Here is a 21,796-nt window from a genome sequence, read left to right as displayed (position 1 = left end):
CCCAGCACAGCCAAAAACAAGTAGCAAATTGCTTAATTACATTTCTTGCTATCTCCCAACTCTGTGCCATGTCCATTTTGTTGTTGTTGTTCCCTAAAAGTGCCTGTTGTATTCTATACATTGATGCTTCCCAAACATCGACTTCAGTCCGTTTACCAACCTACCAATCAATCTCAAGGTTGAAGTACAAGCTACATTGCTGTGGGCTTAACTTTTACGTTGCACATGTGCTCACTTTATACTCTTCCTCTCTTCCTTCTTACAGTTCTCGACATGGCAAGACACGTGCCACTCTATCGAGCTCTGCTAGAATTGCTCCGGGCCATTGCTTCCTGTACGTGCATGGTGCCCCTGTTGTTGCCTCTTTCTACAGAGAATGGTGAAGAGGAAGAAGAACAGTCAGAGTGTCAAACTTCCGTTGGTACATTATTAGCCAAAATGAAGACCTGTGTTGATACCTACACCAACCGTTTAAGGTACTGTTCATTTCTTTTAACCTTGGCTTTTATGATCTTTTAAAAAATAATTTTGTTCACTTTAAGAAAAATGATATATGCTGATTAAATACACATATGCACAAGCTATAAATAAATCTATGAAGAAAAAGTATCCACCAAATCCTACACTCAAATATTTAGTCACAGTGGCTTATCAGACATCTCTATCTGAGATCTTATAGCTGTAGGTAGAGTTTTTATTAAATGTATAGCATTGTACCTATTATACAAATGGATGCCAGTTTCACTCAGTATTGAGGTGGGAGACAGCTTCACTCTCAGTAAATACATATTGCTAATATTGTTCTTAATATTTATGATTATGCATTGTGTATAGATGCTGTATTTTACTTACCCATCTTTTCATGGACATTTGGGTTGTTTCTAATTTGTAACAACCTCTTACATCTTTTGGGATCTGTAGAAATCTCTGCAGAGTAGATTCATAGAATTAGAACTGTTGGATTTATGGATTACTACTATTTCACTTTGATACATACATTATAATTTATGCTATAATGTATTTGAGAGGAAGAGGATTTATTTGTTGGCGTTACAATAAAGTTAGTATTTTATCTTCATAGAAAATTGAATTTTTGAATGAATCTTTGGTTTAAGTTTATACTTTGCTAGAAATCAGATGATGAGTTCTCTCATGAAAAACTTTAAAAATAACCTTTTCCTGGTAACTTTTTCCATTCTCTTAGCAGAATCTGTCTAGTGGTTGTCAGTGTCACTTAAAAGAGATGGCATAAACTCTGATGTTTGCATAAAACTTCAGAATTAGGCTAGAGGAAGTATATTCCTTTCTTAGTGGTCTTTTGAATCAGTTAATCTTCTTTTTCATCTTTGCAATATGTTTGTCTTGCCTGTTCTCACTTAATTTTTTAATAACCTAAACTGTGAGAACCACAGAACATCAAATGGTGTCAGAGAATTGGTCATTGGAGGAATGGCAGCCTTCATTTCTCAGGAGAGATCGACTTCTCAGATTATCCTGAGTCTTTTCGCTTTATTGCACTATCATTATTACTTCAGAAACTGGTGGCTCCCTGCCAGGCAATAAGAATCATAAATTAGAGAGGAGGTTAAAGAAGTGCCTGTTGGTAGCAATATAAAAAGATGTAGGTTCATACTCTTTCGAGGGAAGGAAAATGTAAAGGTATATTTTCTTTGATAGTATGAGGTTTTTTTCTATTGTAAAGAAGAAAATAATACTGTCTTTGGTCTCATTTTTCATTACAGCAAAAGTCTTCCTAACTGGTAAGCTAGGCAGCTAACATAATTATACAGAAATAATGTGGCATTATCAGACTAAAGGTCTGATTTTCTTTTCTAATTGAGCTAAGTTACTGGAATGTTTACAATTAGATTGCCTTTTTTGGTACTTTATTGTATATAAATTAATGTATATCCTATTCTTGAATTAATATATATACTATTCATATAATGTGCAGTATAATTTTTTTAAACTGCATAAAATGTGTTAAGTAATGATTGACTACAAAAATTTAATTGCAGAGAAGGATAACTGAATTTCATTTAACAGGAACTCTATTTTTCCACTTGGTTACCTGGAAAAAGATATTCTTCAAAATCTTTCAATAACAACAAAAAAATGACACTTCAAACTTCTAAATTCTGTACCAGCAAAACATGCATGTAAAGATCATAATGACTGTTCACAGAGATTGTTTCATTTTTTAATTTTATCTTTACAGTAACCTTGTGCAGTTAACTTTTTAAAAGCTGTTTTACTGACAAAGAAACACTGACAGAGAGTTTTACATAGAGTTTGAATATGCTTCATGAAGATCCCTCATGGTATCTGTTATTTTTTTACATATGTATAAAATACAGCCTCTGTTAGAAAAAGAAGCCAACACAGATGTACATATTATAACATTCTTACTTTCCTTTCAAACTTTCGGCACCTTGAGAACTCATTTACCACTTCTCAGAAGGGAAAATCTGCTCTTTTCCAGCCTGTCAAAATTTAAGATACACTTCTTTTCATATTTTCATCAGTATAGAAATCTAATAAAGTGAACAGTATAGTCCAACTTCCTGCAGAGTTTATACTCACTGAAGTTGACCTAAATTCACTTTTAACACTGTTTCAAGATGCAAAGCTTCCCCCTCTCCCCCCCTTCTACCTGCCTTCCCAACCCCAAAGTGTATTTTAAAAAAACAACACAAAACCAGGATACTCAGAAGAGAATGATCAAGGCAAATATGTTCTGTTTATGTATCATTTTTAGAGTATTGTTTTAGTGCTTCATCAGGTTTATAGTTACGGTTTTGAAAGTAATGTGTAGGTGTACCACAGCTCAGAACATTTTTACATTATTTTTGTCTCTTTTTCTCAGAAAGAAAGAAGTTGGGAGGGTGCTGTGCCTGTGGGTGATTTTTTTTGTGAAGTCCTGGCCATGTCTGCACCTGGGGGTTCTGGGAAAAATATGTTAGGGTAAATAGAGTAGATCTATTTAGTAGATGTACTAGTTTACTAATTCTGTTCATGTATTTATTGTATTGCCTTTTTTTTTTGCCTTGTTATTTCTCATTTGTTACTCTTTGTTTTTCCTTTCTTAAAGCCAAGTTTACATAAACAGCATGCATTTTATTTTTCCTTCCAAATGAAATTTTAACTTAGCACTCTTTGGTCATTTTAGATAAAGAAAAAATAGGTTCTCTTTGTAATTTGCAGGTCTCTAGATGATAACTGTGCTCACATGTAATGATTTACATTGAAATTGTTTTCTTTATATATGTTATACTTAGAGTTTTTATATTTTGTGGATGAAGGGGATTAAAATGTTTTGCCCAAGTCCAAAGTTTACTTTCACAGGTTGGAATAACCTAATTAAGATTATTCTATCTTGAGGACAGTACATAAACTCAGCTAATGTTGATCTCAAAACTCAAAAGAATGGTGGAGATGATGTAGGTTTGCTGGCTCCCCCGCCTGAAGCCTGAAACTTTCTTTAAGAGAAAATAGGAGAATATTATTAAGACATTAAAAAGGCAGATCATTTATCTTTCTTTTATCAAATTTGTGTTTTACAAACTTGCAGTTATATTCAGATAGGGGAGATCTGGCTTAGTCACAAGAGCATGACTGATTTTGTTCCTTCAATAGATGTTTATTGAATGTTCATCAGAGCATAACAAGAAAATTAGGCGTTTTTCCAAGGGGCTGACAAATAATGTGGGAAACAATAATTAGGCAGTTTTAATCACAAGTACATGATATATGGAAAATATGACACATTATTGAAGCATCAAGTCAGTTTTGGAAACCAAAGAGTATGTAAGAATTGGCTAAATAAGAGGTGCAGGGGACTGGTATACCAGACTGTGGGAGGAATGTTAGCAGAGAAATTCAGGAAGATGTAAAGAATGAAGAAGTTTGGTGTGCCTGGGTGTCCTTTGGGTGGGAGGTAGGGATAGGAAATGAGGCTGGAGAGGAGAACGGGGGCTTGAAGAACTTCATAGTTGTGCTGTGTTGTGCGTAATCGCTCAGTTGTGTCCATCTGTTTGCAACTCCATGGACTGTAACCCACCAGGCTCCTCTGTCCTTGGGCATTCTCCCAGGCATGAGTATTGGAGTGGGTTGCCATGCCCTCTTCCAGGGGATCCTCCCAACCAGGGATCGAACCCAGATCTCCCTCATTGCAGGCAGATTCTTTACCGACTTAACCATGAGGGAAACCCAACTTCATAGGTACCTGTTTCTAGATGTGATGAGCCCTTGAAAGGATTTCAGTGGAGATCTATTCAGATTTGCATTATAAAAAAGGACCGTCTTGCAGTATAGCAGAATGGTGGGGTGGGAGTTAGAAGAAGACTGAAGTGCCATAGAAGAGATTTTCTTCCTTTCTGTCTTGACAGTTGAGCTGTGTGTGTCCTCTCCCATCCTGCTATTCTGGGACTGAGGATTTGAGTCCATTAGGATTCTTGCTCTAATATTGTGGACTTTATAAAGACAGTTAGTTCCTGGGTAGAAATACTTTCTATGATTCAGACATTTGACTTTATAAAAGCAATAATGTAAGTCAGACTTTAAATTCATTATTAACTACATTATTCTGCCTATGTGTTATTATCAGTGACTGCAAATTTATCCCTAGGGATCTCCTTCAAAAAGTGCAAGTGCTATAGGATAAATGGTTTCCTTTGTTAGTATATAAGAATCCGAAGTCTGTAATCCTATGCAGAAATTTCCCGGTACGAGTCCTACTGGGTTGTTTTACTGAAGACAGAAAACGATCATCTGTTGGCTTGAAAGAGACTAAGAATCATTAGCAGAGATTCTAAAATCTTTTTCTTTTTTTCCAATTATGGGCCGTGCTGGATCTTTGCTCCTGCACAGGCTTTTTCTCTAGGTGTGGTGAATGGGGCTACTCTCTAGCTGTGGTGCGCAGGCTTCTCACTGTGGTAGTTTTTCTCGTTACTGAGCGTGGGGTCTAGGGCGTGCAGCCTTCAGTAGTTGTGGCACGTGGGCTCCATAGTTACAGCTTCTTTCCTTAAAGCTGTCATCGACCTAAAGTTGTGTGTATGGAGAGAACTTATATGACAGTAAGCAGGCCTTAGATTTAATTTTTCTGGAGCCTTTTATCTGTATTATTTTAGAACTTACTTAAATATAAAAAGAGTGTCATGTAATAATGGGATTTTTCTTAATCTGAGCAAATAAACCAAACCATTTTCATGGTTGAAAATTGAAGGAAATTTTTCTTGGTAGAAATTCTTGTCAGAGCTTCAACATTATGAGGAAGAACTTTCAAATCTTGTACCACCTGTGCTTTTGGTAGAGTCTTTCTTTAGATCAAGTAACTTAATTAAACCAAACATTTATTTAAAGAGGAAATTTCAAATTACTAACATAGCAGAAGAACCAGTATCAACTGCCAAAAGCAAGTCAGTATCATTTGTCATCATTTGGCAAATGGTAACTGTTAAAGTCAGTGCACTGAATTCTTAAAAAGTTAGTGTCTGACTCCATTGTCTGGCCCGTTTTCTGTTCTAAGAAAGAAGATTTAGCAAATAAGTAGTTACCAAAGGCTTACTGAGACTTTTCTTTTCATTGGTAAAAGACTCTCGTTTTCTTACTCTTGATTCAGTTGACTAATACCGGGTCTAATTGCCACTTAATGTTTTCTCATGCTTTGGGAAACTCTATTAATAGGATATATCTTCCAGTCCTCTAAAAGTAATGGCATTTTGCAAATAAGAACTAACAATTTAAAAGGAATGGGACCCTGTCCATTCATGGTCTTAGTCTTCTGCCTTTTGCATGCTAAGTCACTTTAGTTGTGTCCAACTTTTTGCGACCCTATGGACTATACCCTACCAGGCTCCCTGTCCTTGAGATTCTCCAGGCAAGAATACTGTAGTGAGTTTCCATGCCCTCCTCCAGGGGATTTTCCCAACCCAGGGATCAAACTCTCGTCTCTTATGTCTCCTGCATTGGCAGGCAGGTTCTTTACCACTAACGCCGCCTGGGAAGCCCTCTTCTGCCTTTTATCTGTATTTAATTGGGAGAAAATAAAGTTAGCAGTTTAGTTAACTGCTGGACGTGAAACTGGCTATGGAACAACAGACTGGTTCCAAATAGGAAAAGGAGTATGTCAAGGCTGTATATTGTCACTCTGCTTATTTAACTTCTATGCAGAGTACATCATGAGAAACACTGGGCTGGAAGAAGCACAAGCTGGAATCAAGATTGCCGGGAGAAATATCAATAACCTCAGATATGCAGATGACACCACCCTTATGGCAGAAAGTGAAGAGGAACTAAAAAGCCTCTCGATGAAAGTGAAAGAGGAGAGTGAAAAAGTTGGCTTAAAGCTCAACATTCAGAAAACGAAGATCATGGCATCTGGTCCTATCACGTCATGGGAAATAGATGGGGAAATAGTGGAAACAGTGTCAGACTTTTTTGGGGGGCTCCAAAATCACTGCGGATGGTGACTGCAGCCATGAAATTAAAAGACGCTTACTCCTTGGAAGAAAAGTTATGACCAACCTAGATAGCATATTCAAAAGCAGACATTACTTTGCCAACAAAGGTCTGTCTAGTCAAGGCTGTGGTTTTTCCAGTGGTCGTGTTTGGAAGTGAGAGTTGGACTGTGAAAAAGGCTGAGCGCTGAAGAATTGATGCTTTTGAACTGTGGTATTGGAGAGGACTCTTGAGAGTCCCTGGGACTGCAAGGAAATCCAACCAGTCCATTCTGAAGGAGATCAACCCTGGGATTTCTTTGGAAGGAATGATGCTAAAGCTGAAACTCCAGTACTTTGGCCACCTCATGCGAAGAGTTGACTCGTTGGAAAAGACTGATGCTGGGAGGGATTGGGGACAGGAGGAGAAGGGGACAACAGAGGCTGAGATGGCTGGATGGCATCACTGACTCGATGGACATGAGTTTGAGTGAACCTCGAGAGTTGGTGATGGACAGGGAGGCCTGGCATGCTACAGTTCATGGGGTTGCAAAGAGTCGGACATGACTGAGTGACTGAACTGAGCTGAACTGAAAGTTAGCAGAAGCCAAGCTAGCCGAGCTTTTGTTTTATATGTGACCGCCATTTAAAGTGGTATTTTGGTTCTCATCCTCACCTTAAGATTTTCACAAAGAATAGCTGGTTCTTAACTTAACATGCTTCTCTTTTTATTTTTCACTTTCCTGCTCACTAAGATACCCAGTGTCCTCCTCTGGCTGTCTGTGTAGTGAAGCATTTTATAACTACATCTGTTACGATGTTCCAGGATTTTGTTCTTTTCTTCAAGGCAGACTTCTTATTTCAGAATACCCTCCTGGGTTATTAAAATTTATATAAAGAAGCAAATGATCCTTTAGTCTTTCACAGGAGCACTTGTACTTTAATAAAGAATAACTCAGGTAATGCTTGAGTGAAGGAATATAGTGGAGATATATTAGTTGGGTTGCCTTCTTTCAAGTGGTCTGCTGAGGAGTAGACTAGGTAGAACCAATATTGCATTACAACCATATTAACAAATCATCTATGCATCCAAAGGCTTTGGTAAGAATGATTGCTTAGAGGAGAAACTGAGCTGGTGCAGTGGAACAACACCATGCAACTGAATGCGTTTTAAAGCTGTTAGTTCTGTAATTAGGAGTTTTTGCTGTCACATGTAATAACATGAGATAATTATATATGCATGTAATATGCACACAAATACATATATCTGAAAAGTGCCTTCTGACTTTTAGTATTTGAAATAATAGACTATAAGGTATGTTTCAGACTTTGTCGATTATAATTACACCTTAATAATAAAATTATCTCTTGTGGGTGAGGATTAGTTTAGTGACTGATAATTATAGTACTCTGATGAGGTTGTTGTAAAGAAGAGCTCTGTTCAAGGAATAACTGTACTTCTAGTTTATTATGTTCATCTTTCCTGGCAAGATTAACCCGTTGACATGGCGAAGTGGCAACTAGGAGTAGTTTATTGTGATTTAGTCTGTCTTTTAAAAAGTTGTTAAATATTTACTATACAAATTGCTTCAAGAACTTTCTAAAGATGACAATATTTTTATATTCTTTTGTTCACAAGTCTATAGTTTTACTGTCTACACCTCTCCTAATACGTCCTCTCAAGATTCACAATTTGCAGTAACTATATAAAGTTAATTTGAATCTAATAGTTAACATAAATAAACTGATTGACGTTGCTGTTGCCTGATTATATTAATAAGCATTTATATTAAGACAAATCAGAAATAATAGACAGTCCATAGAATTCTCCAGGCCAGAACACTGGAGTATGTAGCCTTTCCCTTCTGCAGGGGATCTTCACAGACCAGGGATTGAACCCAGGTCTCCCGTGCAGCAGGTAGATTCCTTACCAGCTGAGCCATAAGGGAAGCCCAGGGCCTATCCCTTCTCTAGCGGAACTTCCCGACCCAGGAGTTGAACTGGGGTCTCCTGCATTGTAGGCAGAATCTTTACCAACTGAGCTATCATGAAAGCCCTTAAATACCCATGGAATTCTCCAGGCCAGAATACTGGAGTGCGTGACCGTCCCCATTTCCAAAGGATCTTCCCAACCCTGGGATCGAACCCAGATTTCATTGCAGGTGGATTCTTTACCAGCTGCACCACAAGGGAAACACAACATTCCTTTAGAAAACACTAAAGACTAGGCAAAGTATATTACTTCAATATAGATATGTTTTACATTCAGCAGTTTGCATCTTTTGTCTAAAACAGACAAGATTTAGATAGTTAATTATAAGGATCTTTTCAGCAATTCATTTTTTCTGAATATATAATGTTTTGTACACCTGTTTTAGACAGTTTTGAAAACAACTGTTCTATAAGCATAAATGTAATTTTCTACTTCAGCCGTTTTCTAACATCTCTTATTTAAAATTTAAACAAATTGGAACTTTTCAGGATGCCGTCATAAGGAAATTTTGCACTTTTTTCTTATTCAATTGAAAATTTTTATAATAATTTGAACAAAAATGGGGAAGTGGTTGACTTAAATATTGGTTATAATTAATTTCATTTGCCTCAATAACATTAAGTAGTTTTCAGTTCAGTTGCTCAGTCATGTCTGACCCTTTGTGGCCCCATGGACTGCAGCACGCCAGGCTTCCCTGCCCATCACCAGCTCCCAGAGCTTGCTCAAACTCATGTCCATTGAGTCAGTGATGCCATCCAACCATCTTATGCTCTGTCATCCCTTCTCCTCCTGCCTTCAATCTTTTCAAGCATCAGGGTCTTTTCCAGTGAGTCATTTCTTCCCATTAGGTGGCCAGAGTATTGGAGTTTTAGCTTCAGCATCAGCCCTTCCAATGAATATTCAGGGCTGATTTCCATTGGGATTGACTGGTGGATCTCCCTGAGGGTCAAGGATTCTCAAGAGTGTTCTCTAATACCACAGTACAAAAGCATCAGTTCTTTGGCACTCAGCTTTCTTTATAGTCCAGCTCTGACATCCATACATGACTACTGGAAAAACTATAGCTTTGACTAGACTGACCTTTGTTGACAAGGTAATATCTCTGTTTTTTAATACTCTATCTAGGTTGATCATAGCTTTTCTTCCAAGGAGCAAGTGTCTTAATTTCGTGGCTGCAGTCACCATCTCCAGTGATTTTGGAGCCCCAAAAAATAAACTGCCACTGTTTCCATTGTTTCCCCATCTGTTTGCCATGAAGTGATGGGACTGGATGCCATGATCTTCGTTTCCTGAATGCTGAGTTTTAATCCAACGTTTTCACTCTCCTCTTTCATTTTCATCAAGAGACTCTTTAGTTCTTCTTTGCTTTCTTCCACAAGGGTGGTGTCATCTGCATATCTGAGATTATTGATATTTCTCCCTGCAGTCTTGATTCCAGCTTGTGCTTCATCCAGCCTGGCTTTTCTCATGATGTATTCTGCATATAAGTTAAATAAGCAGGGTGACAATATGTAGCCTTAACATGCTCCTTTCTTGATTTGAAACCAGTCTGTTGTTCCATGTCCAGTTCTAACTGTTACTTCTTGAACTGCATCCAGATTTCTCAGGAGGTGGGTCAGGTGGTCTGGTATTCCATCTCTTTCAGAATTTTCCACAGTTTGCTGTGATCCACACAGTCAAAGGCTTTGGCGTAGTCAATAAGGCAGAAGTAGATGTTTTTCTAGAACTCTCTTGCTTTCTTGATGATCCAGTGGATGTTGGCAATTTGATATCTGGTTCCTCTGCCTTTTCTAAATCCAGCTTGAATATCTGAAAGTTCACAGTTCATATACTGTTGAAGCCTGGCTTGTAGAATTTTGAGCATTACTTTGCTAGCGTATTAGGTAAGTGCAATTGTGCAGTAGTTTGAGCATTCTTTGGTATTGCCTGTTTTGGGAATTGGAATGAAAACTAACCTTTTCCAATCCTGTGGCCACTGCTAAATTTTTCAAACTTGCTGGCATATTGAGTGCAGCACTTTCACAGCATCATCTTTTATGATTTGAAATAGATCAATTGGAATTCCATCACCTCTACTAGCTTTGTTCGTAGTGATGCTTCCTAAGGCCCATTTGACTTTGCATTCTTGCATGTCTGGCTCTAGGTGGGTGATCACACCATCGTGGTTATCTGGTTCATGAAGATCTTTCATGTATAGTTCTTCTGTGTATTCTTGCCACCTCTTAATATCTTCTGCTTCTGTTAGGTACATACCATTTCTATCCTTTATTGAGCCCATCTTTGCATGAAATGTTGCCTTGGTATCTCTAATTTTCTTGAAGAGATCTCTAGTCTTTCCCATTCTATTGTTTTTGTCTATTTTTTACATTGATAACTGAGGAAGGCTTTCTTTTCTCTCCTTGCATTTCTTTGTAACTCTGCATTCAAATGGGTATATCTTTCCTTTTCTCCTTTGCCTTAAGCTTCTCCTGTTTTCTCAGCTATTTGTAAGCCCTCCTCAGACAACCATTTTGCCTTTTTATGTTTCTTTTTCTTGGGGATGGTCTTGATTACTCCCTCCTGTACAATGTCACAAACCTTTGTCCATAGTTCTTTAGGCACCCTGTCTATCAGATCTAATCACTTGAATCTATCTCTCACTTCCACTGTGTAATTATAAGGGATTTGATTTAGGTCATACCTGAATGGTCTAGTGGTTTTCCCTACTTTCTTCAATCTAAGTCTGAATTAGCAATTAGGAGTTCATGATCTGAGCCACAGTCAGCTCCCAGTCTTGTTTTTGCTGACTGTATAGGGCTTCTCCATCTTTGGCTGCAAAGAATATAATCAGTCTGATTTTCGTATTGATCATCTGTTGAAGTCCTTGTATAGATTTGTCTTGTGTTGTTAAAGGAGGGTGTTCACTATGACCAGTATGTTCTCTTGGCAAAACTCTGTTAGCTTTTGCCCAGTTTCATTTTGTATTCCAGGCCAAATTTGCCTGTTATTGCAGTTGTCTCTTGACTTCCTACTTTTGGATTCCTGTTTCCCATAATGGAAGGGCATCTCTTTTGGGTGTTAGTGCTAGAAGGTCTTGTAGGTCTTCATAGATCTGTTCAGCTTCATCTTCTTCAGCATTACTGGAGCATTAAGTAGTTTATTTACTTTTATTTGAGAAATATCTCAAAAGCCACCTCTTATTAATCACTTCAATAAAAAGATCAAAGAACTTCCATAATAAAAACATTCGTTGGCCTGTCTACTGCTGTAATAAACATTTATGAAGAACAAAAAGTTATACATTTGTCATAAAGGATAAGTAGAATTCGTTATCCAGAATAGTTTCTGAAAATTTGATCATCATAAATGTTCCATTTTTCAGGTGCCCTCAGTATAGCAATATTAACACTTTTCTTTCATGCCTAATGCAGAGAAAATTTACCAGATTTTCATTTATTTTATGCAAAAAGTCTAAATTTTTGTTTTTTTCTTTAGTTTTATAATTCGATGATTTTTGTGTTTAATACTTTTAATTTTTAGATCTACAGGCAGTGGAAGAAGTAGTTCCCTAGGGGAAAAAGAAAGAGAGGCGATGTGGGGGGAGGCATGTGAGAATACCAGCATGTACAAAAAAAGGACATAAAGGATGTTTAAAGGTATAATCTATGTTAGATATGTGGCAAATACACCCTGTGATTAGTTGCTTATTATACATAAGATCAAGGTCACTATCACTTAAATTTTAGGACAGTTATGACTTAGGTAGATGTATTGCCTGAATTCCTTTTGTTCAGCCAGTTTGAAATAATGTGATTAGTGTAGTATTTCTATTCTAGCCTGTGTGCTTTTATTAATTTCCCTTCTTTCTAGACAATAAGCCAAACTGTTTTAAATTGTGGGTAGTTATAATAAATATATAGTATCAAATAGTTATATAAAAAATGCAAGGAAGTAATATTGCAACATAACTTTTGTTAGGATATACAGGCTTAACAATTCGTAGATGTATATTATTAAGTTTTTCTGCTCTGTGTGATTAGGCAAGAGATTATTTATTCTTATTTGATAGGGAGGGAAACTATCACTTAAAGTTTAACATTTAAAAATAATTATTATTAGGCAATAAATCTCGGATTTAGCCCCCCCCCCCCAGTTTCCTGGTGCCTTGTAGTGTTTGTTATTAAAAAACTATTTATGAGGAAAGCAAATTGATTGATCTGTAGTCCAGATACTTCTGTTTTTATATACTGCTGGTACCTTTTACCAAAAGTTTTCATTGATCATTTAGGTTTCATGCTTGTATAACAGCTAGACTTGAGCCTTCACTGGTTCCTGGAAAACACTTAGATCAAGTATCAAAATACAGCTTATTCTGTTATTTAAGCAATTAACAGACAGAAACAAATTAAAAATTATAAATATGTAATACTCCTACCTCAGTAATATAACCTATGAAATGAGTATTCCTTATAAGATTGCATTAGAAAAGCTTCATGTTTCTCGTCAGTTTTCATGATATTGTATCAGAATCTCAAGCAATCTTAATAACTGAATTTGAAGTCCCCTGGTAAGTAGATTCAGTTTGGAACAGATCCGGGCACATCACAATAAGTGACCTGTTCCATGGTATCTGTGATTTTTAGAGCTGTAAGGGACACTGTTTAGAGTTCATATGGTTCAAATCCCCTTTTTTATAAAAGACGAAAACAAGGCCCATAAATATTGTGATTTGTTCCACGTTCTCTGATGCTTAGTAGTAGAGCTATGATTAGACCTCGAGTTTCCTAATGTCCCACTCAAGTATAGTGAAAAAGTGAAAGAATTAGTCGCTCAGTTGTATCTGACTCTTTGTGACCCCATGGACTGTAGCCCACCAGGCTCCTCTGTCCATGGGATTCTCCAGGCAAGAATACTGGAGTGGGTATCTGTTCCCTTCTCCAGGATATCTTCCCAACGCAGGGATCAAACCTGGGTCTCCTGCATTGCAGGCAGATTCTTTACCATCTGAGCCACCAGGGAAGCAATCAAGTATATTTATTTTCTAAATTGCTTCCAAAGAGCAATTTGAATAGTGAAATAATTAGAAATGGGAGATGGGAACTTGTTTCTGATTTGGAAATTTAGGATACATAAATTTTAAAAATATTGACAATTTAGTAAAATTTTTTAATTGAAAATTTTTCTTTTGGTAATTTAAAAAGTATATACAATAATACAGATTCTGCAGAATTTTTTTTATATATTTTGCTCTTCATTCTAAATAATTTTTAAGTTAGCCCTATGATAAGATGTTAAAAGGTAGCATATTTTATTAGAGGTGCATAGCCATTTGATTACACCTAAGGAATAATTATTACTAGATTACCAAGGTTCACTAAATAAGATAAACTGTTTTTTAGTCTGTAGATCATGAGCTGGTAGCATCTTAATGTACTTATCACTTAAATGAGGAATAAGTCAACTTTACCCATTCAATTTTTGGGGGTTTTTTTGCTTAAAAGAATTAATTAAAACCTTTTCTATGAAAATGTCTTAGTTACTGCTGTATGTATTAATACTTTTCCTTTACTGTTATTTTCAAATTGATTTGGTATCTGCTTGCATAAATGAGGGTGGTGTGTTGGAGATAAAATTATTTTCTCAGACTTCCTTGGCAGTCCAGTGGTTAATGGATTCAATTCCTAGTCTAGGAAGATTCCACGTGTTCCAAGGGGCAGCTACGCTTGTGTCCCACAACTGCTGAGCTTGTGTTCTAGAGCCTGGGCAACAGGAGAATCCAACCACAATGAGAGTGGCCCCCAATTGCCACAACTAGTGAAAGCCCACATACAATAATAAAGACCCAGTGCAGCCATAAATAAATAAATAAGTATTTTTTAAAATCATTTTTTTCTGTTGCTAAAGAAACCTCTTCCTACCCTCCAACACATCCTATTTTCCACCTCCTAAATTTTGTTGCTATGTTAATATGTCTTTACTCTTTAGATTCTTGAAAAAGAAAGAACTTGAAAGCAATTCTGTTACCTCCATTAATAAAGGGATATGTTGCATATGACTTCTCATACATTACATATGAGTTATGTAATACTTTAAATCTTAACATAGCCATTGCAACCTCTGTTATCTCAAAATGAAGTCATAGTATAGCCATAGTTATTTGGTTTCACTTTTGAATAAGTGTGACACTTCATAGCCCCCTTGGAGCAGGAGCAAAGGAAAATATTTTGTCCTTGATCTGTGCAGACTTTTCTTACTATACTCCAGTAGGCAAATAATCATATTTTGTATATTTAGTATTTAACAGTTTCACCAAAAATTTGAAAAAAGGACTTTCTGTCAGTCAAATAATCTTTCTTTTTTAATTTATTTTTTATTGAAAATAATCGTTTTACAGAATTTTGCCTTTTTCTGTCAAAGCTTTTATTCCTCCTCAGGCCTAACTAGCCGAACAGTAAGCATAAAACAAAAGACTCAGTTTGAGCATGAGTGAGAACAAAAATAAGAATAGTCAATCAAATAATCTTAATTGCTAATAAGAATGTGACACAAATGACTCTGTGTTGAATGTGAGGTGTTCTTGACATTGAACTTCTCTTTAACAGCATGAAAGTAAGCAGCTTTGATTCTCTTGGCTTTCCAAAGTGTCTTCTGGGGCAAAGTTCATTCAGTTGTTTTAAAAGAACTGAATTCTCTGGTAGAAATCCCCAATTCCTTTTTATCCACAATTAATTGATTGACTTCTTAGAAGGCATCAAACTAATTTTAATTCCTGTAAGTTAGTTCCTCTAATGCTTTGATTGAGAAAGAAATTTCAGTCCAGTCCTCCTACTTTTTTTTGTTGTTGTTGGAAAAGCATTTCCTGTGTTTTCTTTTTCCTCTGTCAAACCTACCTACAAAATAAAAAAGACCTGATTTCTTAGCCAAAAAGCAGTTGTTGCAAATATATATATATATAATTTAAGTTTCTTTTAGTGATTAAACTTAAAGTGGTTCATCAACCTTTTTTACTTGGTGATGGAGACAACAGTGCCAACACAGGTTTTAGTGTCTCTTCTTAGCCTCACTTGGATTTTCCCCTGGTGATGCGTATCACTTGTGGCGACTCCATATCACAGCAGCACACAGTATCATTATTTGTCCTGTGATGTTTAGTCTGACCTAAAATTTATTATATTTTTATCTAATCTAGAAGTCAAGGTTTTATTTTCAAAGGCTTCTCATACCCCTGTTTTAAGTAGTCCCTTCTCTCCTACAGCTCATTTATGCTCTAGTTAAGACAAAGATTTTATTTTCTACTTCCAATGAAACCTAAAACTATTACTTCCATTTGGAAAGAATTTAAAAATAAAAGGGAGTCTAGAATTAAAAACTAAGATTTAAAAAAAGTATGGAAAGCAGTCATCTTACAAAGGTCTTTATCCAGTTTAGTGGTGCATTTCAAAAATTATTTTCATGTTGTCTGTAGACATAAGAAGCAAATAATACTCCACAGCAATATTTTTAAAAATCTTTCTGCTTTTATTTATTTACTTTAAACTATAATTCTTGGCAAAGGGTTTTAGACCTGTGGACTATGATATAACACATTGGTTTAAGGTAAATGTAGAAGTTTTAATCTCTTCTAGTTTTAGAATCTTCCTCTAAGATGCTAATTCTTAATACTTTTGAATCTGGACATTTCAGCATATGGTGTCCTGATTACTTCTTCAATGTGACTCTGCTTTTTAAATATTTATTTCAATAGTGTGATAGTTGTGACTTCAGAATTAGGAGTGCAGGGGATTGAAATGGTCTTTCCCAATGTTCAGCCAAGAAAATAGCTATTTTAAGCTGTTTTCATTTTATGTATTATAAGAGAATGTAATTCTGATATTTTGTAGCCTTACAAATATCTAGCTTAATTTGGGTAGTAGTATTTGCAGAGGCAGTCCAATATAACTGAATGCTGAGTTTTGGGGGTTATTTTTTTTGTTTGCACAAAAAAGATTTGCCCATTTTGCTCACATCCTAGTGTAGACTATATGTCACATAGCCAAAATTTGCTTAATTTCTTAGCTGTTTAGTTGGAATTCACAGCATAGTGGAAAATGTTTGCAGATAATTCTTGAAATAGTAGAAACTTCAGTTGATTCCTCGTATTTCTTCAGGGCAGTGATCACAACCAGATTCAACGTATGCACAAAGCAGCGGATACCATGGTAGCGGCCGTCGCTGATTGCTTTTACCATGTTGGATCCATTGTCAGTCTCAGAGACCTACTTCCAGCTAGGTGCCTTGAACTCAAATAGCTTTTCACACAGACTTCAGGATGTGAGCTAAGGTATGGCCTTTTTTCATGAGCTGGGCCTACATATGGGTTGACAGTAACCTGCAACTTTTATAGAAAAGAAACTACTGTCTGTAGTTTAATGTCAGACAATGACTAGTTGTAGTCATCGTTAGGCAGGTAGTTTGTGTTCCTCATATATTCACCTTTTGAAGTTTATTCTTTTTCTCCTGTATGTTTTTGTCAAAAAGACTATCCATATAAAAAAAATTTCATTAGATCCTACAGTAAAGGTCTAATTATGTCTGCTTTATGATTCAGCCTTTATCTCCATGATGTATATGATTATTTCTTTCATGCATTTGGTGTAAAAAATATTACTTTTAAGACTTCAGTGGTCTTTTGCACTATTTTTAAAATATTGTCCAAATTTTCATCCTATTTGTACTATTTTAAAAACAGAGATTTTTCCTACTAATCATCTTTTAAATACTAGAGTTAGGTAGTTGGTATTCATGACGAGGGCTTGAAATTTAGAATCAGTTTTCCAAGGGTAACTTGCTCTAAATTGCATTGATGCAGTTTACTCTCCATGCCAGAGGTTCTTGTTTCTTCAAGGAGAAAGTACCTTAATTCTGGAAAAATGAGCTTCACTCCTGTAATCTTCCTTCTCTGCTTGTCAAGATGCATTTCTTTAAGTGAAATCTTTATTGAGAGTCTAATGGATGGACTGACTGATGATAGGTTTAGGAAACCATCTTTATTTTATTATAGCTATAACCACAACTCTTATGTTTTCTGTACCTGCTTACTACTGTTTTCATATTGTTCAGTGGCCCTTCTACTTAGGAATTTTTTAGGTCCCAGGAAGAGAATCATTTACAGTTGAAGAGGAAAAAAGTCTGTATAAATTCAGAGGGGGTCCTGTCAATCAGCTTATGTGCTTTTCTTGACTCTCGGTGTTTCACACAGATTGTGAACAGCTATTGATAAATGCAGAAGTTGAGAAACTGTTTGAGCTTGTCTACCAGAATCATTTTATTTAAAAAAATTTTTGGACTCATTATTAATCTCTAGTTCCAGCTTCACTTCATAGCTGTGAGATGCAGTATCTTATTTAACTCTAGCAGTAAAATGTCTATTTCACTCTTAAAACATTCATTCACTGTATTCTCCTTATGTGTGTGTGTGTGTGTATATATATAAATGCATATATATATGCACTAACATATATGATCATATACACATTTACACACAGAAGTTGATGACGAAAACAATATATAATATATACAACTCTACCAAGCGGTTTCTGAGTAGCAAAGGAGAGTTAGTTGACCATGTGTTGTCTGTGACTCCTATACATCAGGGAGGACAGGAAGAGAGCACAGGAGAAAAGGCAATAAACCGGTGGCACATTATGGTTCTTAAGCCAAATCATCTTGCCAGGTGAGATAGTATATACCTTGTGGTTAAAAGTAGCTGTGGATACTAGTTTTTCACAGTGTGGAGATCAGTTCCGAACTCATACATGACACTAAACCCATTTACCTTTGTTATCCACCTCAGTGGCTCCTCTTAATTTACATCTTATTGTCTGCCTAGAGTTAAGCACAGAATTGCTTCTGAACAGATTTTTGTCTTTGTGATAAAGAACAGTTCATTTGGACATAGATTGTTTAATATTATTTTGTTAAGGACTCTTCTACCTTCTGTTAATCTTTTTTGAAGTTCTTTAAGGCTCCATGCCCACTTTGTTAAATGTTATTTTAATATAATAGCCACATCCTTTGTTAGTAGGTGTACAACCTATAAAAATAAGTGATACATAGTCTAGATCATACCTTAGCATAAATATTTTAAATACATTTATTTATATGTGATTATAGTTTGTTTTAATTTATTTAAGTAATTAACAAAGGTGTAGTTTTAGTATCTAAGTAGTGGTGTAATGATGATTTGAATAAAATTCTGACAGTTGAAAGAAAAAGGAAATTGATTTAGTTGCTGTTTTTAGTGAACCTTGTTAATAAAATACTACAGCATTCTTCTAGAAAATTTAAGTTGAGTATATATTAGACCCTGAATAGGAAGCAACAGAAGGATATCTTTTAAATGATTATGCTCTAAAACTTAGTGTTTAAAGAAAGATTCAGTGTATAGGAGCACATATGAATTGAGTTACTTAGTAGTGAACCTATACTTTATTCTGGAATATTTCTCCCCCTATCTTGGAAATTAATATACTCTTAAGTGAAATACAGATACTATTAAAATGAAATACTATCTATGGATCTTTGGTTCCCAGGTCTTAGAAGACAGGGGATCTGTTACTTTTAGATACAGAAGTGATGTCTCTACTTCTAGGTATATAGTTTCAGTAAATGTGTTTGTAAAGATATTAATTAAAGGATATAACCGGTAACGGGGTCTTTTATAGTATGATATTTCTACAGTGTTTAACTTATGTCTGTGTTTGCATATGAAGAGACAACCTACCCGAAACTTCAGTTATTGTGCTAGGCATCATCCTATGACTTAAAAATGAATCTAATTTGAACCACTCCTGGTATATACCATGTGTGTGTCAAATGAAATGCACAATATCTTATTGATTTTTAACCGCTGTTACTTATGGAAGTATTTATTTTTCAAGACTAAAATCTTAATTTTCCTTGCATTTCTTTCCATATTAAAAACACTTTTTCAGATCTAAAAGGGAAAATGTTAAAACAGGAGTAAAACCAGATGCATCTGATCAAGAGCCGGAAGGCCTTACTCTTTTGGTGCCAGACATTCAGAAGACTGCTGAGATCGTTTATGCAGCCACTACCAGTTTGCGGCAAGCAAATCAAGGTACAGCGCTAGTCCCTTTCCGCTACATTTCTTTAGATACAAAGATGTTTTATTTACTTACTGAAAACTGCATTCTCTTCCCTCTGTTAATGGTTTTCCAGCAAGTTATTTACCTAAAGATTCTGCTGTGTCAGGTTTTCAAGCTAATTATGAATAGTCTCTAATTTTAAAATACTAATCTCTACTGCATATGGTATCTAAGACTGGTAGTAGGCTGAAACATGAAATATAAATTTCTCTTTTCTTCCCATTGAAAGTTATGAAATTGAAAAATGCAATTGTATTAGATACCAAATAGTACATTAAGTTAAAATTGGCATTTTCACATATTAACAATGGAAGATATAAGTGATTCTACATCATCTATTGCTTCATTTCTGTGACTTTTGCCTGAATGGATAAACTCCTTTTAGCATTTTAAGAATTTAAGCTTTAAAGTTGATAATAAGATTTTTAGCCTTATTAGTTATTCTTATGAAATAGAAAGAAATTGTTTAATTTTTAAATGGGATAATAGGATGATAATTATGAACAGTTTGGTAATTTTTTTGACATTCAAAATTTGATCTCTAGAAGTATATGGTGTTTTTTGTTCTACTCTTCAAAATGTATACTTATTTAATTTATCTTGAAATATTAAATAACAGAAAAAAAACTAGGTGAATATTCAAAGAAGGTGGCTATGAAACCCAAACCTTTATCAGTATTGAAATCACTTGAAGAAAAATATGTGGCTGTCATGAAGAAATTACAGTTTGGTAAGTTGAAATCATACTCTTCATTTTTCTGATCTCAATTCATGGTTTGTGCTATTGAAATATGTTCTGGTAAAATTAGAATTTCAAACTTGCTTTTACCATGAATTATTCATGTATTCTATGTATGTATCTATGCATGTATATTGTTATTGTTATTGCTTAGTCACTAAGTCATGTCCAACTCTTTCGTGACCCCATGGACTGTAGCCTGCCAGGTTCCTCTGTCCATGGGATTTTCCAGGCAAGAACACCTGCAAACATTTTTATCATCTTTCTGTCTCTGATTTTATAGCTACAGTGATGTTTGGGAATCATGATTCACTAGAAACCTAGGGAAAAGAAACAAAGCCAAATGTCTAACAAACAGGCAGAAAGTGGTTTTCTTTCTTTACCTCTCTGTTTCTCTATATCCTTCCCTGAAGGAAGCCAAAACTTGGGACTTGGAACTAAGTCTGTGACTCTTAAACCTTTTTAGAATTCCTGGGGATTTACTTTTAGAAAAGGTAGTTAAGCATAGTTCTCTTGTAGCCTTTCCCATTACAAAACTCTTGGCAGGTAAGGACTGATGAAAAGATCACTTAAGTACCCTTCATAACATGCTGGTCTATAAACAAACACTAGACTTCCAAGTTTTAATAACCACTTTTAACTGCTATTATATGTCCCTCTTTATTCTTCTTGAGAACCAGCCCAAAGGACTTTGACTATATTAAAAAGAACAGTAAAGGAGGAGTTCCTCCAAAAAATGTAGATTTATGTCATACTGTCAGAGTCACAGGGCATGAGCTTTGATTAATGTTAGTCAGCTAGGAGGCTTCCCTCATATCTCTTAAAATCATAAACTCTACCATTTGGATATGACTTTAAGTCTAAATGTAAATATATGATGTAAAACTTTCCTCCAGGCATAGCAATAGGCCATATGTGTATCTGGTGAATTGCTGTTTATAAAACTCAAAGGAAAATTTTCCCTGTATTCTGTGAAAAGCAGTTGAGTTGGGCAGATGAATAGCTCTGGTTTACACATTTACTAATTGAAACTATTCAGAAGTCTTGCTGAGACATAGTATATTTGTAGTACACAGACCATAACACTTAGGCCTTCTCCTTTTTTGTAAATTATAAGCTTCTTGAAGGCAGATATATTTTCCTATTTATTATTTACCCCAAAGAACCAAGCCTACGACCTTGTACTTAGTAAGTTCTTGGAAAAATTTATTGCATTAATGATGATTAAAATGTACTTTTAATGTTTTTCTAGATATTTAAAATTGTATGTAGACAAGATCAAAAGTTGCCATTGTTTCTTTGTATTTGCCCTAGTATTAGTCAGTTCAGTCACTCAGTCGTGTCCGACTCTTTGCAACCCTATGAATTGCAGCACGCCAGGCCTCCCTGTCCATCACTAACTCCTGGAGTTCACTCAAACTCACGTCCATCGAGTCAGTGATGGATGCCATCCACCCATCTCATCCTCTGTCATCCCCTTCTCCTCCTACCCCCAATCCCT

The 21,796-nt window shown here is 35.7% G+C and overlaps 1 protein-coding gene across 13 annotated transcripts in view; it reads left to right on the top strand.

Annotated features, from left to right (window-relative positions):
• BIRC6 (baculoviral IAP repeat containing 6) overlaps positions 1-21,796 on the top strand; it is a 209,152-nt gene that overhangs the window by 165,528 nt on the left and 21,828 nt on the right. For 12 of the 13 annotated variants that reach the window (XM_069583614.1, XM_069583613.1, XM_069583612.1 and 9 more), the window contains 3 exons: positions 266-476; positions 19,383-19,528; positions 20,176-20,286. In XM_069583614.1, coding sequence (XP_069439715.1) covers positions 266-476; positions 19,383-19,528; positions 20,176-20,286 — 468 coding nt within the window. Of the gene's footprint in view, positions 1-265; positions 477-16,556; positions 16,730-19,382; positions 19,529-20,175; positions 20,287-21,796 lie in introns of those variants that run through there. The other variant, XR_011255747.1, reaches the window with a different exon arrangement.

This window comes from Ovis canadensis, chromosome 3, assembly GCF_042477335.2.
Source record: "Ovis canadensis isolate MfBH-ARS-UI-01 breed Bighorn chromosome 3, ARS-UI_OviCan_v2, whole genome shotgun sequence".
Lineage (NCBI taxonomy): Eukaryota > Metazoa > Chordata > Mammalia > Artiodactyla > Bovidae > Ovis > Ovis canadensis.
This window is presented reverse-complemented; position numbering and strand designations above follow the sequence as displayed.